The following is a 19959-nucleotide window of genomic DNA, read 5'->3' on the forward strand; positions in this document are numbered from 1 at the left end:
GGTCTAGTGAGACAACTTTTGAGCTGGTCTTAGAATTTGAAGGATTTTAACGGGGGCGGAGATCTAGTAAGAGGCAAATCAAGGGGTCAGATACATATGAGGTCCATAAGTCTCCGTGAAGAATTTAATGAAAGTGAGAAGGAGAGCATGGAAGGCAGCAGGGGTGTTGGGGAAGAAGTGTCTGGAACGCTTGGGTAAAACCGTGGAGGGCTGGAGATGCCAGCTAGGGCATCCTGGAGGCACTAGGGGAACGTCTTAAGCCTTCAGTGCACAGGGGTAACATATTTCCTGTCTGTCTTAGGAAGGACCCTCTGGCTGCCCTGCAGAGAACAGCTTGGAGCGGTGGGACTGAGCGGGCAGCCCGGAAGGGAGAGAAAGCAACAATGCAGAGCCTGAACTAAGCCGAGGAGCTTTGAGAGACATCTTGGAGGTGGCTTTAAAGGGTGTCTGGAAGCTGTGGGAGAGGGAGGAGAGATGGCTGTGCTTGCTGGTGTCCACCACCATACTTCTGCCATGACAGCGAGCACAGCAACTCGGCCAGCTGCCTGTACCCAGGAAGAGGACAGCCTGAGGCTAGGGGCGGCAGATGAGGGTCTTCTTTGCCCAGATGAGGGCAGTAGGGGCCCAGCCCCAGACTCCGACCTGTGTTCACAGGGACATGCAGCCGGCCCAAGATGTCAACCGGCCCAAGGGCCCAGTATCTTTGCTCAACTATTGTTTCCAGGAGAATTAGTCATGAGAAAATATTTATTTATAGTTGCCACCGAAATTCCCCAGATTCAGCAGGTAGGGCTGGAAAAATTCCCTGGCTCTGTCCTGCCAGCCTGCTGGTGTGTTTGGGCCATCAGTGGGACTCCCGGAGCTGGAGGGGCAGCTGATCTCCCTCCGAGGCACTCTCCTCCCCTGGTTGGGAGGTCAGGGCTGGATTCTTCATGGTACCTGTAAACGGGATGAAGAGCACTGTGGCTTGGCCCTTGGGGTGTGTCTCCAGGAGGCAGGCGCCAGGGAAGCAGGAGGAGGCCACAGCCATGAAAGCACATCACACCTTGTGGACAGCAGGTGAACCTGGAGTCCCCCGCAGTCCCTCTCCCTGCCTCCCTCCCTCCACAGGCGTTTCCTGAACAGTTGCCATGTGCCAGTCAGGGGCCTCCTTCCAGGAGCTTAAAGTCACTGGAGGTGACAGGCTTTTGTGTTAGAAACCAGAACATCTGAGACTTGCTGAAGAGCCAGAGGGAAGTGAGAGTTAGGTGCTCAGGGAGCTCAGAGGAGAGAGGGACCCAGCCTCTAGAGGAGGTGGCGGATTTGGAGCAGGAAGGGCACTTCCAACAGAGACGAGCCAAGGAAAGCAAAGAACAGGAGCACTGTAGAGGGACCGGCTGTCACGTGGAGGGAGGTGTGGGAATGGGGTGGACAAGAGCTTTGGGCCTTGACCTCATGCTGAGGAGTGTGGCCTTCCAGGCATTGGGAGGCGTTGTATAGTGTGGGCCGTGTGTGATTTTTGTCTACCTTAGAGGGACTGGAGTGATAAGCGTGGAGCAGAAAGACTTGTCTGAAGGTCTGGGTACAGGCTGAGCCGCCATGCAGTGGTGCAGAAGTGGGAGAAACGAGGGGCAGGGCAGAGGGGTGAGTGGCTGCCTGGGAGGTCCCGAGGATACTCAGCACCAAGTTGGGGGTGTGGGCAGAGACCCTCAAGGCCTCCTGCCTGGGTGAGAAGGGCATGGGATTACACACATGTTATCTGGTAGGGCAGCCCCATGGCTGTTCCCATTGGGGATGTCCAGTTAGAGGCCCCAGCAGGCAGTGGGGTATGGGGTTGGGGTGTGGAATGCTTGGGGCAAGGTGACTTTCAGAGTCTTGGCATTGAAGTGATGGAGTGGAAGGACTCTGTTGAAGGGAGACACAAAGAGAGGGTAGGCAGGAAACCTATCGGTTTGTGAGGGCCAAGGTCAGAGCCCCGGCAGCATGGGAAACCAGCAGGCTTCAGAGCAGGCCAGAGGAGCCTCCCTACACAGGGGGTCCTAGGTGGTTGTTGTGGGGAGACGTCAGGGCCACAAGCAGAAGCAAGTGGAGTCTGTCGGAAGAGAATGAGAAAGGAGAGGAAGAGAGCGCCAGAGACTTGAGGTGAGACTCCTGAAGGTTCCAGAAAGGGCATGCTGTGGAGAGGGCTAATCCTTGGCACATGCTTCTGGGTGGGACAAGGGAGTCAGTCTTGGTGGGAGGCAGCAGGGTGGAGAGAGGAGGGGCTGTGGCCACACTAGAATGGAGACGATGCAGGCCGTGAGGTGCAGAAAGGCGTAGGAAGTGGCTTCTCCTCCGAGGTGTGGGGGCTGGGGGCTCATGTAGTACAGGGCAAAGGCTGGGCTGGAGGAGGCACTGACAGCCTGGGAAATTTTCTGGGTGACTGACTGCCCGAAAGCAGACCAGGGAAGAGGCAAGGGTGGAAGTAAAAGGAGAGGAGCACCATCTTAAAGGGGGGTGGTCCCTTTAAATGAGTGGAACTGAGGTGTGGCCATGGAGGAGATCCTGCCTGACTCCCCGCAGCTGTGTGGCCAAGCAGACGCACACGCATGTGCACACGCACACTCTCCAGGGCAGGGCTACTCACCAGCGCCGCTTGACCCTGATGGCTCTTCACACACTGTAGGCAGCGTCTGCTCCCATGCAGCCCAGTTCACTTCCTCCACCCTGAGGGCAACAGAGCAGCTCTGAGGCTCCAGGAAGCCAACGGTACAGCCTACTGTGCCCCAGAAGAGGGGCCCAGCCCCCTAGGGGGGTGGACACAGGGACAGCAAGGAGGATGGGGCTTCTCTGCCCTTCTCCACAGGACGCTAGGCCAGCCACCATCCCACCTGAGCCCTGTTCTTGCAGCTACCAGACTGTTGCCCCCTGGGCCAGGCGAATGCTGAGTTGCCCTGGACATCTAGAGAAGAGTTTAGATCAAGTGTGTCTTTGTGTTCCTGGGTTCTGGGGCCCTTTGGTGGCTGCCCCACATGCCTGAGTCTCTCCTCTCCTTGCTCAACTGCCATCTCAGGAAAGTGTGTTTCTGGCTGTGCTTTAGTCACCAGGTTCTCCTCCCATGGAAGAGTTTGTTCTCCGGGGAAGGGCTCTAGCCTCCATGGTCAGCTTGGGGGAGTTGGGAGGGCAGAGCAGACCAGCAAGGGCAAGGCTAGTTTGCTGTAACCTGAGGGTCTCTCGAGCTTCTTGGCCTCCTAACTGTACCCTATTTCAGACCAGACCTGGTAGTAGGGACCACCAGGTAGGGACCTTCACTTTAAGCCAGTGGGACAGGCAGATGGCCAGACAGCCAGAGTGACAGGCAGTGGTAGCCCCAGACCTATGAAGTCCAGCATCCCTGACCTCACCTGCCCAGGGCGGAGTCCCCGGGTGCTCCTAGGCCCTGCCTTTCCCACCAGACCTTGCTCCTGGTAGCCACCCCTGGCTTTCAGGAGAGGAAGGCTGGCCTGTACCAGGCAGACTCTAGGGATCCCTGGGTCAGCAAGGCCCCTAGGCTGCCCTCCCCTGCCTCCGTCACTCACCTGAAGCACCAGCGCTCGTCAGGGCTACCGTCCGGCCTGGTGCCAACGGTCAGCAACACACCTGCTCGCTGCTTCTTCCTCCTGCACCACCAGTAGCCTTTCTCCATCTCCAGGACAGAGATGGCTTTCTGGGGACAAAGGACACATCAGACAGAACAGCCAGGAAGATGCACCACAGCACCTTACAGTATAACCCAAAGTCTGCTAAGCACATAGACTTGAATCTGGCTCCAACATTTGATTAGTGGTACAATGCCTTCAACCCCTCTGACCTCAGTTTCCCGCTTATAGATGGATGGTTGCTGAGAAGTCAGCACGTCACGAGTGCTCAACAGTTACTTGCTATTGCATGGGTATGGGTTCCAGAGTTCCACACCCCGAGGTACAGAACTTCATTTGCTCTACCCCACACACATATGTGCCTGCCCACTGGCACACGAGCAAGTTAGGTGGGGCACAGAAATTTCCAGGGGAGGACATGGAGGCTCAGAGAAAGTAAGGGCCTTGCCCAAGGTCAGCAGTGACTTGGTGACACAGTCCAGCCTCCTGGGCAAGACTCTCCTTGCACCAACTGCCCAGACTCACACCCAGCCCTCCTCCAGTTGAGAAGCAGCTACTGCTTCTACCATAGGCACGTGTCACATCAGCCCCTCTGCTCTCCCAGCTCTCAGACTGGGCCAGCCCCAGGATCGCACATCCTGCCTGCCTCGCCACCAAACTGACCCCATTTAACATACACTCAACACAGAATGGGAGCTGCGTGAGGGCAAGGACTTTGTCTTGCTCTCTGTTATGTATTTAGCACCTACAGCTGAGCCTAGCCCCATAGTAGACACTCAGGAAATACTTACTGATAATGACAATGATGGTTACTAACACACTGAGCCCACTATGGGCTAGGCACTGTCCTAAGAGCTTTAGATCTATGAGCTCATTCGATCCTCACATCAACCCTATGGAGGAAGGAATGGCTGAGGGAGACCTCAGTAAGGGCTGGGACCTGCTTGGGAGGCCCAGCTCAGCCGGGACCTGCACGCTCCTCACTGGGCCCAGAACTTGGGGAAGGAGAGGGGAGCCTCCCTGTGACACCTGCAGCTTCCAGATGCTCCAGCTGTCGGTGGCCACGCTGTTGACGGTCTCGCTCATGAGGGCGATGAGCATGTTGAGCAGCAGGATGTAGGTGAGCAGCACGTAGGCCAGCAGGAGCAGCAGCACCACCCCACGGAAGCGCAGCTGGTCCTGGAAGGCCAGCTCGCCCATGCCAATGGTGAATTTGAAGAGCTCCAAGGAGGCGTCCAGGATGCCCCTGTATGGGGCCGTGCTGCCCTCCTCATCATGCTGTCCCGCCCCGGACTGCACTGCCTCTGTGACATTGGGGCCTGTGGGGACCTGGGGAACCCAGGCCTCCCGGCTGAGGCTCACCAGGGCTGTGGGAGGGAGGAAGGGGAGTCCTCAGCCTGAGGAGGCCTGCAGGTAGCTTTGAGGGTGTACAGGGTGGGCAAGGGGTGGGTGGGGCCAAAGGGGAGCCTTTACCTACAGCGAAGCCGAAAAGGAAGACTAAGTAGACCAGAAGGAAGCGGAGCAGGTCCCGCAGGATGACCTAGAACACACGTGACCAGGAGCCAGGTGGGTGGCTGGGCCACTGGGCATGATGCCAGACCCCTGCCTCGCCCTGAGCATGGTTCCCATGTACACACCCCCCCCACACACAAACATGTGCAGACACAGCCCCTGTGGAGCCACACTGAGCAGACGAGTCTTTAAAAAATCTACGTCAGATCACCTTATTTTCCTGCTTAAAACCCTCCAAGGTCAGAAATTAAACACAGAATTGCCATATGATCCAGCAACTCCATGTCTGGGTATATACCCAAAAGATTGAAAGCAGGGACTCAAAGGGATATTTGTACACCCATGTTCATAGCAGCATTATTCACAGTAGCCAGAAGGTGGAAAAAACCCAAGTGTCCATCAATGGATGAATGGATAAACAAAATGTGGTATATACATACAATGGAATATTATTCAGCCTTGAAAAGGAAGGGAATGCTGAGACATGCTACAACATGGATGAACCTTGAGGACATTATGCTGAGTGAAATGAGCTAGACATAAAGGGACAAACACTGTATGATTCACTTATGTGAGGTATCTAGAGGTGTCAGATTCACAGAGACAGAAAGTAGAACGGTGGGTGCCAGGGGCTAGGGGGAGGAGGATGGGAAGTTAGTGTTGAGTGGGGACAGAATTTCAGTTTGGGAAGATGAAAAAGTTCTGGAGATGGATGGTGGTGATGGTTGCACAACAATGTGAATACACGTGATGTCACTGAACTGTGCACTTAAAAATGGTTAAAATGGTAAATTTTGTTACATATATTTTACCACAAGTTAAAACAAAAAAGAAAGGAAAAATCCTTCAGGGGCCTCAAGACCCCTCCCCATTACCAACAAAGCCCCCGGCCCCTCCCTTCCCCCCAGCTTCCCCTCCCTCACCCTCGCCAGCCTTCTCACTCTGGCCCAAGCACTCCCGGCTTTTTCTGGCTCCTGGCCTTTGCTGTTCCCTTTGCCTCAAATGTTCCCTTTGCCTTCTTCCTTGAGTCTAGGTGGCTGAATCATTCTTTCAGGTGTCAAACGCCACCTCTCCAGAGAGGCCTCCCACACCATCCTATCTAAAGCACCCTCTGCCCCAGTCATTCTCCATCACACTCTCCTATGGATTTCCTCCACAGAATTTAGCAGTCTGTAAGGTTCTCAGTTGTTAGTGTTTTCATTTCCTCCACTTGAATGTCAGCTTCAGGAGAACGAAGACTTGTCTATTTTGTTAGTGAACAAATAGTGTATTCCCAACACTTAGAACAGGGCCTGGCCCATACATAGTGCACACTTCCTAAACATTTGTTGAATAAATAAATGAACGCAGACACATACATATGCCCAGATGTCCCAGGGCACAGGCATACGGATGAGCTTATGTGCATAGTTTCTGCTCCTCTGGTGTGCAAGGATGCACATGCTCCCATGGGGACACTTGCAAACATACACATGTGCATGTGTTTGCTTGCCTGTGCAGAGCACAGATCCCTGAGAGCAGGTGTCTACACACCCATACTCCTGCTTCCATTCAGCAACCATGGGTGCATGGTGCACAGGCAGACGTGCTCATGTTCTCCTCTACCCAGATTAGCTGTGGAGGAAGGCACCTGCCTGCTGAGGCCAAAAGGAGTCCCGCTGGAGTATGGTGTCCAGCCCTGCCCAGTCTGACTGCACGAGGGCCACCCTGTCTCTCACCTTCTGGATCATGACACTGTAGATGCCTGTGTGCTGCAAGCCGCGTGTATAGTAAAGCAGGTTCAGCCAGCCCAGCACCAGCGAGGACACAAGCAGGGGCAGGTACCACTCGACGGCCAGGAAACACAGCACCTGGGACAGCACTGTGAGCAGGGCCTGGACCAGGCTGTGGGGGGCAGGCCAGGGTCAGCTTATAGGCCACTTGGCAAGGCCCCCTAGCCTCCACTGGCCAGTGCTGACCACCACCACCTCTCCCACACAGTCTGATGGATGAGAAGTTCTCTGTTTATGTGGGGCTGGACCCAGTCAGGTCCTGACCTCCATCTTGGGCAGGGTATTTAACTCCTGTGGGCCTCAGTTCCCTTGCCTATAAAATGGGGTGACGGTAGTAACGCCTGACTCATAGAGCGATAATGAGGATTCACTGACACATGACATATAGAGTTCAGGCTCCATTGGTGCATAGCAAGGGCTCAGTAAATGTCACTCTCACCACCATGATCTACAAGGATGGGAGCATGGACAGCCAAGTCTGGACAGCCCCAGACTTCTGAGTCTGGCCTGCACTCTGGCCCTAGGCACCAGGAACTCCCTGGTCCCAGGCCCTCGCCTGCAAAGGCAGCCTGGTGCCCTCTGCCACACCTGCCTCTCCCAGGCTTGAGACGGAGAGGAAGAGAAAGGTCTCACGTACAAGAGAATTTCAAAGTAGCTGTCCATGAATGAGATCCAGATGAACAGACGGCGCCTCCAGAAGTACCACAGCTGCAGGGGAAGGAGGGGGACAGGGGTGGAAAACTTGCTCTCCAGGCAAAACTCGGCCCTGCTGCCTTCAAGAACTAGGCCCCGGCCCCCTGTCACACTCCCTGCCTGCTGGCCTGGCCATGTGGAAGCCTGGCCAGGACCACCTGGGGGACTCAGGCAGCAGCTCTGACTTTTGAGGGGAGCTCATGAATCCTGCTGATAGCTGAGAAAGCTTTGGACCTTGCTTCCAAAAAGTGCAGCCCCCTAGAGACACCCAGACAATGCCAGAGGCCTCCTGTGGATCCAAACGAAGAACTCATGCACTACATGTGGTGACCGGAGAGCTTTTTTCCCTCCCAGGGACCACCCTGTACTCCAGTCAACCTGGATTTGGTGCCCGAGTTCTGCCCACACTGAGAGTCTCAATGTCACAGTGCCCAGCCTAACACATTTTCAACTCAAGAGGCCCTGCTGCAGGGGTGGGACTGAGACCTACCTGCCCCCACCCGTCTGTGCTCCCCAAGTGAGGAATGCCCCAGCCAAGGGACCTGGGGCCGGGGCTTCCAGCTTGATTCCCAGGGAGCGGAGCTGGCACTGGCAAGGAGTCAAAGGAGCCATGTGCTACTCCATGGGTACCCCAGAAAGCACAGCAGGGAGGGTATCCAGCCCCAGAAGGCAAGGCCAGAGCCCACGGCCCTCAACTGCCCTGAGGCTGGAGGGGGTGGGACTGGGTATGGGATTCAGTTTCCCCATAAATGAAGAGATGATGGTTAACTCACTCTAAGGCTCCTTGTAGCAGAATTCTAGGTTTGCTTCTGGGTGGGGTGGGGGGATGAGAGGAGCCCTCACCTGGCCCACGAGGAGGTAGACCCCCCCAAGCAGGATCAGGATGTGGCCCAGGAGCAGCATGGAGTTTCCGGCTGTCACTTTCATGGGGGAGAAGGCCTGCTGAAGAGACACTCGGGTAGGACCTGGGTCGCCTCCCAACAGTTCCCCCTTAGAGACAGAGAGCCGAGGGCCCATTCTAAGCCTGAGCTGTGGAAAGGCCACTCCGAGCAGCAGAGGGAACACGAGCTCCAGGGCAGGATTCCAGTCTATTGAGAGGCATGCTGTGTAGTGGTTGTGAGCGTGGGGTCTGGTGCCTGGCTGCCTGGGTTCAGATCTCATCTCCACCACTTACAGCCTGTGCGACCCTGGATAAGATACTTAACGTCTGTGTGCCTCTCTTCCCTCAACTGTAAACTGGGGATCATAACAGTTCATCACCTCAGAGGGTTTTTGTGAGCATTAATTAAATAAATTAACACATCAATCACTTAGAATACTTTCTCACATATGGTGTGTTCTCAGTAAGTATTAACTATTATTGTTGTTATTACAGTGCTGGCTTCCACACTACCACCAGCTGTGTAAGAGTTGGGCATGTCCCTCAGGCAGTCAAAGTCTCCTGTTACCATTTGCAAGGCGGGGGTGGTAATCCCTGCCCCATCTTCCTCCAGGACGCCTCCCCCAGGATGCGCCCTCTCCCCGGGCTTACCTTCTCCAGGGCAGGCTGGTGGTAGGCAACAGCAGTGAAGATGAACATGTAGATCAAGTAACACAGGAAGTTGAAGAAGAACCTGGGGATAAGCAGGTCCCATTTCGCCTGCAGCAGTTTGTTCAGCGGCTCCAAAACCACCATTCGGTGTCGGTGCTGGGGTAGGATGTGAGAGCCAGGGGGACATTCAACAAGTAGTTATGGGGGTCCTTTCATGCCAGGCTCAATGCAAGTGCTGAAGGGAAAGGACGGGGAGCCCCCAACGGCCCCTCCCCACCCGCCTCCACCCCATGGCTATGGAGTGACCAGGGCCTCTCCCTCCAGTCCAGAGCGGGTGCTGGTCGACAGGCTCTCAGTGGTTGCCACCAGGACCCTGGCATTATCCTCTTGTCGGGTGGGACTGGTGTGTAGAATGAGTGTGGGCCCAGCGGCTGGGGCCACACACCCCCGGCACAGGAACAGGGCAGGTGTTGGCCAGCAGACAACCCAGAACTATGGGTCTTGCAGGGAGTTCTGCCAGGCCCCTATGCATATCCCCACCCTGGCAGGCTCACCGGGCTTCTGCAATGAAAGGCGATGATCTCCAGCACTGAGTTCTCCTCCCAGCTGTCCACAGAGGCCAGGTCATACAGAGACACCCGGACAGGCCCGTAGCACCACTCAGTGAACTTGCGGGAAAGGGGCTGGCATGGCCCCGAGAACTCCCGCTGCAGGATGTGTCTGAAAATCTGCAGGGCGGGCTACATGAGCTTGCTCTGCTTGGCCACCTCCCAGCACTGACTGGAAGGCTGGGACACACTCAGTACCCTGCAGAGCTGCCCAGTGTCTGCAGAGCTGTGGCAGACACGTGCACACGCCCCGTACATGTTGGCCCCTGCATGTATAAACTCTTACATACATCCACACACACTCAGGCACAGTGTAGACATTCCCTCTCATATATGCCCAGACCTGCCGGCCAGCTTGGCTCTCCCTTCCCCACTCATGCTCCGAGGCCTCTTGCCTGGATTCCTCACGTGGCAGAGAGACCCCCAGCCCAGGGGTCCTTAAGGCCCCTTGAGATCAGAGGTTACTAGCTACACATGCATGTGTACTTCAGTGGTCAGAGTCCAGAGCTTTCAAGAGACTAGAAAGGGTCCCTAACTTGAACAGATTAAGAAGCAATTTGGTTCCACAAATGAGGAATTGGGGGACGGCAGGGCCAGATTGGGGACTGGCTTGCATAGGCCACACAGCCATGCCTCTAGACAACAAAGGAGGTTCCCACAGCCCAGGAAACTTGGAGGGCAGGAATAAAATAGTAAGACTTCTATTTATGTTTATTTTTATCTTAACATTTTTAAATCCCTGTGTTCTAAGCATGGGAGCCTGTGTAAACTGCACAGGTTGCACACCCATGAGGCCCCTCTGATAATAAGGATCAAACCAAGTGGGAAGCCATTTGGAAAAAAGTAGAGCCGGATCATGCTTACTCTTTGTACCAAAATAACTTCCAGATAAACCAAACTTTTAGGCATTAAAAATGAAACTGCAGGGGCTGGCCCCGTGGCCGAGTGGTTAAGTTCGCCCACTGTGCTGCAGGCAGCCCAGTGTTTCATTGGTTTGAATCCTGGGCGCAGACATGGCACTGCTCATCAAACCACGCTGAGGCAGCGTCCCACATGCCACAACTAGAAGGACCTACAACGAAGAATATACAACTATGTACTGGGGGGCTTTGGGGAGAAAAAGGAAAAAAATAAAATCTTTAAAAAAAAATGAAACTGCAAAGGTCTGGAAGAAAATATAGATATGGAATATATGTGTGTGTGTATATACATACATACAAATATATAGTTATATATGTATATATATAAGTTTGTAGAAGAAATTATGCAATAGCAAAACCAAGGAACCCTAAAGGAAAAGATAATTACACTTGTATACATAAAAATGTAAAAATTCTATATGGCAAAAAATACCAAAAAAAATGTCTTTTAATGTTGAACTGGGAGAAAATTTTGCAACTGTTCTAGTACACAAAATGCTAATATGTTCATTATAAAGAGCACTTACCAATCAATATGAAGAAAATGTAAGAGCAAATCTAACAGCAAAATAGGCAAAGGATAGGAAAAGACTATCTCCTAATAAAGAAACCCCGTGACTTAAAAGAAACCCCTGTATTTTATAATGTAACATATTAGTTCAGCAGTTCATATATAATTTATCAATAAACACACATATATTAGAGGTGCATGCTGAAAATGTTCTTACCAATTGGAATGTTCAATTGAAAAGTGGGGAGACCACTAATGTAGACCACCACCCCAGGCTCTTTCTGCAGAAATCTCAGGGTGAGTCCTGCTGGTTCCTGGAAGGGGGGGGGGGGCACCTGCTCACCTCGATTTTGCCCTCCTTTGCGGCCAGCTTCAGGGGCGTGAGGCCCTGCAGGTTGGGGATGTCCTCGAGCTGCACAGCAGGGCAGAGGCGGGCCCCAGCGCGGAGGAGCCCGTCGTACATCCGGATCACCAGGGCGCTGTTCTCCTCCGAGTTGTCTGCGATCATCACCAAGGCATGCAGGGCCGTGTTGCCCAGCGAGTCGGCGGCCTGCAGGTTGGCGGGCTGGTGCGGGTTCTCCAGGAGGTAGGTCACGACATCCCACTGCTTGGTGCACGCGGCCAGAGACAGGGGCAGCTCACCTGGGGGCCGATGGGGCAGCTTGGGCCTCAAGCCTCCCAGCTTCCATGGGCCTACTCCTCGTGCCCCTTGGACAGAAGGCCAGGCCTCCTCGAAGCAGGTCAGGCACCCACAGGCGAGAGTGGAACACTTGCTCGGGGTCCCAGGCCCCACCTAGGGCAGCTATGCCTTCGCCTGTGAGCTCTGGTAAAGGCAGCCGTCTCTGGCTCTGACCCAAAGGAGAGGGGACCAAAGCTCCTTACTGTCTAAGGGAGCAGACAGGGGCCAGCTACCAGGGTCCATGTCTCCCCTGCCTCTTTCTCTTTTCTTCAACAGAACCCAGGCCCACTGCCACCTGACATAAACACCCCTTTTTCAGGCCTTGTCTGGTCTAGTCTTGTCACATGCCAGTGCTAGCAGCCATTCCCCAGCCCTGGTCTGGGCTTGGGTGGGTGGTGACCCTCCTTGGCTAGACCAAGGATAAAACACCTCTTAAGACAAACTGCTTTTGCAGGCAGCCTAGTGGTTAGAAGCACAGGCATCAGGGTCAGACAGACCTGGATTTAAGAGCCAGCTCTGCTGTCCCTTAACCATGTGACCTTGGTCAAGGTCTTACCCCCTCAATTCATCCAAGAGAGGCTCCTCACCGAAATAGAAGCAAGTCCCTTGGCTCTTTTTCTGGAAGAAGTGGCCACAGGCCCGGGCATGCACATCTGCCCCATTTTCCACCAGGAGCTTCACACACTGCAGGCTCCTCTTCTCGATGGCAATGTGCAGGGCACTGTGGCCTCGGTAGTACTCATCTGAGCACTGGGCGTTGACCAGGGGCCGGGGATTTCCAGAGTCCTTGTCAATCTGCAGCAGTGGCAGGATGCAGGCGTTGGCCCCGTCTCGAAGGTTCAGCACGGCCTTCATCAGGCACGTCTTCCCCGTAGAGCCCTCTGTGGGAGAAGGGGAGGGGAAAGGGTACTGGGGTGCTCAGGCCTGGAGTGGCTAGGCTGCCTGCCGGGCTATACAGTGAGCCCAGGCTCCAAAGTACCCCTTGGGAGGATAAAGAAAGATTGCCAAACACGACTGGTGGGAGCACAGCTATGCTGCAGGGTAGTAAGGCTCCAGCCAACCAGCATTGAAATACCAACAGGTATGACTACAATTTCTGCCCTAGACATTAAGTTTCCAAGACATAATTCATCATATGTGCAACACTGTCTATATGAGAGCATTTGGAGCAGTATTTGTTAATTCGCTCCATCATTTAATGGCTCTGTGTCCTCAGGCAAGTCACTCGGCCTCTCTTAACCTCAGTTTTCCTCACTGTAAAATGGGACTATTCCGGGGTTATTGTAGGGATCAAATGCTTGGTACAAAGAGGGCCTGGCACACTGTATGTTGAGGCCAAAAACTACAAACAATGTAAATGGCCAAAAGGAATGAGTTAACTAAATTTTGGTAAGTCCACACAATGGAAAACTCTGCAGTGGGTGAAGTGACTGAATTAGAGGTCTAATAGTGAAATGGAAAGTGTCACAAGATGTAGTAAGTGGGGAAAAAAAGCACATTACAAATTAGTACAAATGACATGACCTCATTTACATAAATATATACCTAATGTAAACAGTTTGAAAAGATGTATCCCAAATTATTAACAAGGGTCCAGGATAACAGACTGTTTTTACTGCCAGCTTTATATATTTCATTACTATTCGAATCTTCTAGAATGTACAAATGTTATTTTTCTAACTGGCCCAAACAATTAAGATCTAAATTTAGATTTTGGGCAAAGAGTGCTCTGAGATGAGTAAAGTATATGGTATGTGTATTACATCTCAACAATGCTGTTATTTTAAAAAAAAGAAAAAGAAGAAGAAGAATGCATTGAGGACGCGCACAAGCATCCATCTGGCCGCTGCACTGGGCTGGGGGTGGCAGAGGTGGGCCGGGATCTTGTGGGGTGGCTGGAAGCGGGAGGCATAGGCACTACCGAAAGGGGGCCGAAGGTCTGCTAAGAACACTCCACCCCTTGGCTCTTGGCCACAGTCAAGGCTGCTCAGTGGCCCAGTCTGAGCACAGGCAGCAGGATGCCGCGGCTCTGGCCCACAGGGCCGCCTACCTGTGTACTCTGAGTCCGTGAGGTACTTGCTGGTCCGGCGCAGATATTCTGGTAGCCCAGCCAGGTCCTCGGGGACACCCCGGGAGACCACGCTGAAGAGCCGGTCACGGTCAAAGCGGTTTGGGTCTGGCTGGCTGTAGGGGATGTGGTTAGTAACTGATGGCTGTAGAAGAGCCACAGGCCCCCTGGAAGCCCCCATCCCAGGAAGCCGTTTCAGGGAGTCGTGTGAGCGCCGTGCACCCCCAGGCTCGGGAGCCCTGTGAGAAACTTTCTGAGGGACTCTGCCTTCCCAGAACTGACTGAGGAGACTCCAAGTGCTCAGAGCCCCAGGAGGAGGAGGAGGAGCCTGTCCAGGGTACTAGTCCACAGCATCCCCACAACTCCTGGCATCGAAGATGTGTCTCAGCATCAGGTACTGATCATTGTTAAGTGCCTTGATGATCTCGCAACAGGCTCATGATCTCACAAGGTCTATTTCAGCGCAGGAACTAGCAATGGCTCTTGAGCTGGGGTCCAGGTCAGGATGGGGCTACAGGAGGTGCCCACAGACTGTTAGGGGCGGTATGCAACGCTGGCTTTGATGAAGGAATCAAGAAAAGCCCCTCATTCTCTCAGAAGCCATCTAATAATGGAATATCTGCACCTTCGACCCTCACTTCAGCCCTGGGGTCAAGAGTTACTATTTTCTCCATTAGACAAACAAGGAGATAAAGTAACTTGCTGAAAGTCACACACTGCAGAACTGGGGATCTCATAGGGGCTAACTCCAGACCCTGGCTCCTAACCCTCAAAGAGATTCTAGGCTGGGTAATCAGAGGTTTCTCAGAAACACACGGACCCAGCGCTGAAAGCTATCAGCTGCCGCCGCTCACCAGTTTTACTGAGAAGTCACACTTCCGGGAAAGGCACCAGAAGGGGTCTTGTAGCTCTTCAGAATCTAGCAGGGTGTGGTGATCGGGAAGAGGGGGGGTACGGGATAGCCGCTCCTGGGCATGTTGTTATTCACAAAGGCCAGCTCACCCCTGGGGCAGGGTCCTGGCACCATGACCAGCAGATATGAAGGGACAGACAAATGGGGTGCTATTTGACTCTGAGTACCCTCAGTTCCCAGCTTCACATCTGCCGTGAAACAGGCCAACCAAGTAAGGGTTGGTGACACTCTGATGAGAGGGGAGATTGTAGGGATCAGTCATGTTTGAAGCCGTATCCTCATGACTGCTGGGGCCAGGCACTACTTCCTCAATACCAGGAAGCTGCGTGTCTGCCTGGCCTGGCCAGAAGCACCATCATCCGCCCAGCAGACCACGTGGCCACAACCCAACCGAGAGCTCTGCGGCTGACTAGGGAGCCCTGTGGGCAGTCCAGCCAGGAGAAGTGGTCATTTGGACAAAGCACTTCCTGTTGCAGGGTGGCATCATGCTTCTGGCGTAGGAAAGCCCAACAGAGGCACAGATTGAAGCACTGAAGGGCATTGAGGGGCCCATTCTGCCAGTCAGGCAGGCTACCCAGCTCCCAGAAGCTTCACACACATCCTCTCCTGCCCTGGTCTGAATCTGCCAGCAGTCCTCCAGCACAAACAGTACAGGGGGCTCTGGGCTAGGAGGCCAAGGCTGGCAGCCGTCTCTCAGGTGTGAGGAGGGAGGAAGGGGCTTCCCTGGCAGAGTCCCGCCTGGCTCACAGAGATTCTTCAGCCTCATATGTCAGACCTCACGCTCGGGGATGCCAGGTGCACCCCTACACACACCTGCAGGACCGGATGTCAGACTCACGGTGACAGTGGGATCACAGAGACTGAACTGGTAGAGATCACAGGAAAATTAAAGAGAAGATGACTCCCAGCAGAAGTGCCCCATCCTCAGTCCCCTGAGTCCACATCCCTCGGGAAACAAATTCAGCCCTGGAACAGAAGCCAGGAGCACCCGGGACATTTCCAGATGTCCCTGACTCTCTCCTTGGACTAGATGTGGATCCTGCTACTATCTGCCGCAGAGACCTGTGACAGGGGTGTGGGCTGGGGCACAAACAAGGGGCTTGCAAGGGTCAGTTGAGTACTTGGAGCTGGACCATGTCCCTGTGAAGAAGAACATGAGCTCAGAAAGCAGAAGGCCAAGAATGGGAAGGTTCCAGAAGGAGCAACCCCAGAGAGCAGAGCAGAGTTCAGCCTATCGGGCCCAGGAGCCATCAGAGCCAGACTGAGGACCCCGTAGGCTATGGGGAAGGGGCACTAAGGCTGGGCTGGGCCACTGAGTCTGACCAGGAATGCTCCACTGGAGGCAAGAGGTCCCAGGGCACCACCACCATTTGCTGCCTCACCTGGCACCTGCTCCCTTTCGGTACTTGAGGTTCACTTTGATCTGAGGGGAGAAGTTCCGGTCCTCGCCCTGGAATGGTGACTCCATGGGGGGTGGCCCATCCCCATGGCCCAATTTTCCTTTGTCCACCTTAGCATCCTCTTCTTGGACTTCATCCGATGTCTCAAGCCTGAAATCCAGAGGGCTGGGGGGCGAGGTCATCCTAACGGGTGGAGGCTGCTCTGTTCAGCTCCAAACTCTGTGGAAGCAGAGATGTCAGAGTCTCCTCCTTCCTTCCAGACTCAGGCTGGGATGGGAGGTCTGACTGGGGCCTGCAAAAAGAGAGGTTTAGAAGCTGAGAACAAGTAGACCCACCCACCTTGCAGAGCTCAGCCCAGCAGGAGGGGGAGCGAGAGAAGGGAGCAAGGCAGTGGGTGAGGAGAGGGCAGAAGGCTCCTGGCATGAGGATGACGGCATGCCCTGGAACAGGGAGGAACAGGGATCCAACGAGTCTGCTCTCTGACATTGTCCCACAGGAAGGGCCATGATAGTCCCTGACTTTCCTTTTGGGACTTCCTGATATCTGAGAGGCCACAGCCCCTAGTCCAGGGTAACAAACATTTGTGTTAACAGCACAACCCTTTCTCTACACAGCATCTCGCCCAGCGGCCAATATTCACAACAGATAAAAGTGCAGTTGGGGGCGGGGCTCTCAATCTCTGACCACAGAGGAGTGCACTCTAGGGGAAACTGTTGGAAAACCCCTGGTCTATCAAACTCCTCATTTTGGTGCCAGGGCAACTAAAGCTCAGAAAGGGGAAGCGACTTTCCCAAGGTCACAAGCTACTGGAAGAGCCTGGTCTAAAACCACCACACCTGACCATGATGTTCCTCTTCAGTTCTCAAAATCTTTTGGGGTCCAGCTATATTTTCAGTCTGGCTCATCTCTCAAGGCATCAAATGCCACCTCTCTGTGCCTTAGGGTCTCTAGAGGCTTCAGAATGGGGAGGAAGACCCCTCACTGGCTGCCCAAGGTCCCTCTGACAGGCAGCCCCACCTCAGGCCCTAGGCTGGGCTCTGGGAGCTCAGCTGACAGCACCATCTCACCCTCACGGGAGAACTGAAACCACAGCCCCTGTCACAAGGCAAGGGGTGAGCCCCTGGTGTGTGTGTGTGGGGAAGCCCCTGTGTGCCCCAGTGGGTAGGAGCAGAAAGAAGGAAAAAGAGTCAGAGATGGGTGGGGAGACAGCAGAGTGAGAGAGGAGGGCAGAGAGCAGAGAGGAGCAAGCCAAGGATGGGCAGTGGAAAGGGTGGGATGGGGGAAGGGCCTGGGCCCATCCTGTCCCTTCAGGCTCCCATAGCCCTGGGGACCTGGGTGTGGCATTTTCACAAGAAGCAGGGAAGGCCAGGACCCGCCTCACTGCCTCAGCTTGCAGTTTTGACCCATCTTTCTGCCCACAATGGGGCGTCCTTCCAGGGCCACACACCATTTAGCCCAGCTTATGTCTCCAACCCCCTCCCCACTCATTCTGCCTCCCTAGCTTCCCCGCCAGCCCACCACCCCCAAACCTCAGCAGCAACAGCTGTCTGTCCAGCCCCTAGCCCCCTCCTGGAGCCCCCACCCCCCCTGGCGGGGGAGGAAGAGGTCTGGCAGCCCAGGTAGAGGGAGCCGGAGCCCCACGCAGAGCCGGTCTCAGGGCTGGAGACGCAAGGAGCCCACTCAGGCTTCCCCGCCCCAAGCATGCACTGTCAGGTTCAGGGCCCGGACCCTCAGACGTCCCCGAATTGCCCACCTCCTTACCCGCACAGCTGGAGCAAGGGCGTGACGGGCGCAGCTGCGGGCCGCTGGGTCCCCGGCCTCGGCGGGGCGGCGGGCCCTGCGGGAGGAAGTGAAGCCGGGAGGGCGGCGGACGCTGACAGCACGAGCCCGAGCCGCGGAACCTCCCAGGCTGCTCGGAGCCGCGGCCAGCAGGTCGCGCGCTCTCGGTGTTCCGCACCCTCAGCCCACCCGGCCAGCCGACATGGTGGGGAGCGAGGCTTGGCTCTCCCCTGTCAGGACAGGCTGGCCATCAGGGACTGACTGACCATCTGGACCACTGGCCACACCCTGCTCTCGGGGAGACACGCCCCGCCTCCCCACCCCCACTGTCTAGCCAGGGAGGCCCCAGATGGGAGTGGGGGCAACTCTTGGGTGCTGGGGCCTTGCCTCAAGTGAGAGCTGACGCGGGGTGGGGGATTCTTATCCCAATACACTGACTTCTATCCCACCCCGCAACCTTCCCCACCACAGCCTCCCAGCAGCCATGTGGCTCAGACTGGGAACTGACTGACCCATCACAGGGCAGAGAGCGCTGATATGGACGGCCCCCAGGGAGAGGAGAGGCTCAGTGCAGCACATGCCCCTGGGGATACACCTCGCCCACCCAACCAACAGTTTGAGGGGATTCCCCATCTCCTGGCGCCTCCCCCTCACCCCCTAGTCCCCTAGCTAGGGGCCCTGGCCCTACCAGACTCCCTCTAGTTAAAGACGCTTCCAGCACCAGCCGGTAGGGGGTGACATGGAGGCAGGCATGTACTGCGGATATCAGACGTCCCCGCTCTGCCCTGGTCAGGACTCAACCTGGGGCTGGGGGACACAGTCAGCATCCAAATAGCCCTAGGACTCCTCCCTCTGCCCCACTCCCTCAAATCCAATTCGTTAGCAAACCCTGCCCACTCCCCCTTTAACTTCCCAAACTTGTCTTTATCTCTGCCTGGTCCAAGCCGTTATCATCTCTCCCCTGGGAGATTGCAGCCACCTCCAGACTAGTCTCTCTCCTTCACTCTTGCCCCACCATCACCCTCATAATCTATTCTCCTTATAGCAACTAGAGTGATCTTTCAAAAATGAAAGCCAGATTGCCTCACTCCCTGGCTTAACACCCCCACTCCCAAACAATGGCTTCCCGTGGTGCTTAGAATAAAACGCAATCTCCGTACCAAACTCCTGTGCAGCCTGGGCGCCCTTCGCCATGCCTCCACCATCATCTCTCATTGCAACCCTGTCTTGCACATTAAACTCTAGACCTATGCTGTCCAATATGGTAGTTACTAGCTACGGTGGCTATTTAAATTTAAATCAATTATAATAGAATCAAACACTCAGTTCTACAGTCACATTAGCCACATTTCAAATGCTCAATAGTCACATGTGGTTAGTGGCTACCATATTGGACAGCACAGACGTAAAACTTTTCCATCAGCACACAGAAGTCCATTGGACGGCTCTACACTTTTTGAACACATTTCAGTGTCTTCAATATGCCATGCTCTCTTCTGTTGCCTCCAAGCCATTGCACAAGCTGTTCTATCTGCCAGGAACACCTCACACCCATACTCACCCACACCCGCCTCCACATACACAGCCCTTGCTCTAACCAACTCCTACCCAACCGTCACCTCTCCATTTAAACGTCACTTCCTCTTGGGTAGCCTTTACTAGACCCTGGACTGGGTTGGGGGTCTTCACTATATGTTCCCATGACACTTCATACTTCTCTGATCATAACTCATTATCCATTACTCTTTTTATTTAATTGTCTGGCTTCACTTTGTTTTTAAAAGATTTTATTTTTCCTTTTTCTTCCCAAAGCCCCCCGGTACACAGTTGTATATTTTTAGTTGTGGGTCCTTCTAGTTGTGGCATGTGGGATGCCACCTCAGCATGGCTTGATGAGCAGTGCCGTGTCAACGCCCAGGATCCGAACTGGCGAAATCCTGGGCTGCCCAAGCAGAGTGTGCGAACTTAACCACTCCA

The 19959-nt window shown here is 54.6% G+C and overlaps 1 protein-coding gene across 4 annotated transcripts; it reads right to left on the bottom strand.

Annotated features, from left to right (window-relative positions):
• Window positions 1-729: 729 nt before the first annotated feature.
• On the bottom strand, window positions 730-18682 carry TRPV2 (transient receptor potential cation channel subfamily V member 2). 4 transcript variants are annotated; one of them, XM_070563510.1, is made up of 15 exons: window positions 17965-18682; window positions 16186-16495; window positions 13873-14006; window positions 12410-12703; window positions 11487-11785; window positions 9659-9832; window positions 9105-9260; window positions 8417-8515; window positions 7518-7588; window positions 6827-6992; window positions 5070-5136; window positions 4626-4963; window positions 3537-3664; window positions 2606-2685; window positions 730-939 (listed from the first exon to the last, which is right to left on the bottom strand). In XM_070563510.1, exons 2-15 carry the CDS (start codon window positions 16383-16385, stop codon window positions 845-847), a joined length of 2301 nt encoding a protein of 766 aa, XP_070419611.1. In that variant the 5' UTR covers window positions 16386-16495; window positions 17965-18682; the 3' UTR covers window positions 730-844. The 4 variants fall into 4 exon arrangements, with proteins under 4 accessions (XP_070419611.1, XP_070419613.1, XP_070419614.1 ...); XM_070563512.1 differs by having other exon boundaries at window positions 8417-8512; window positions 17965-18661; XM_070563513.1 differs by lacking the exon at window positions 17965-18682 and adding an exon at window positions 17045-17334 and having other exon boundaries at window positions 8417-8512.
• Window positions 18683-19959: the final 1277 nt, after the last annotated feature.

Source organism: Equus przewalskii, chromosome 10, assembly GCF_037783145.1.
Source record: "Equus przewalskii isolate Varuska chromosome 10, EquPr2, whole genome shotgun sequence".
Lineage (NCBI taxonomy): Eukaryota > Metazoa > Chordata > Mammalia > Perissodactyla > Equidae > Equus > Equus przewalskii.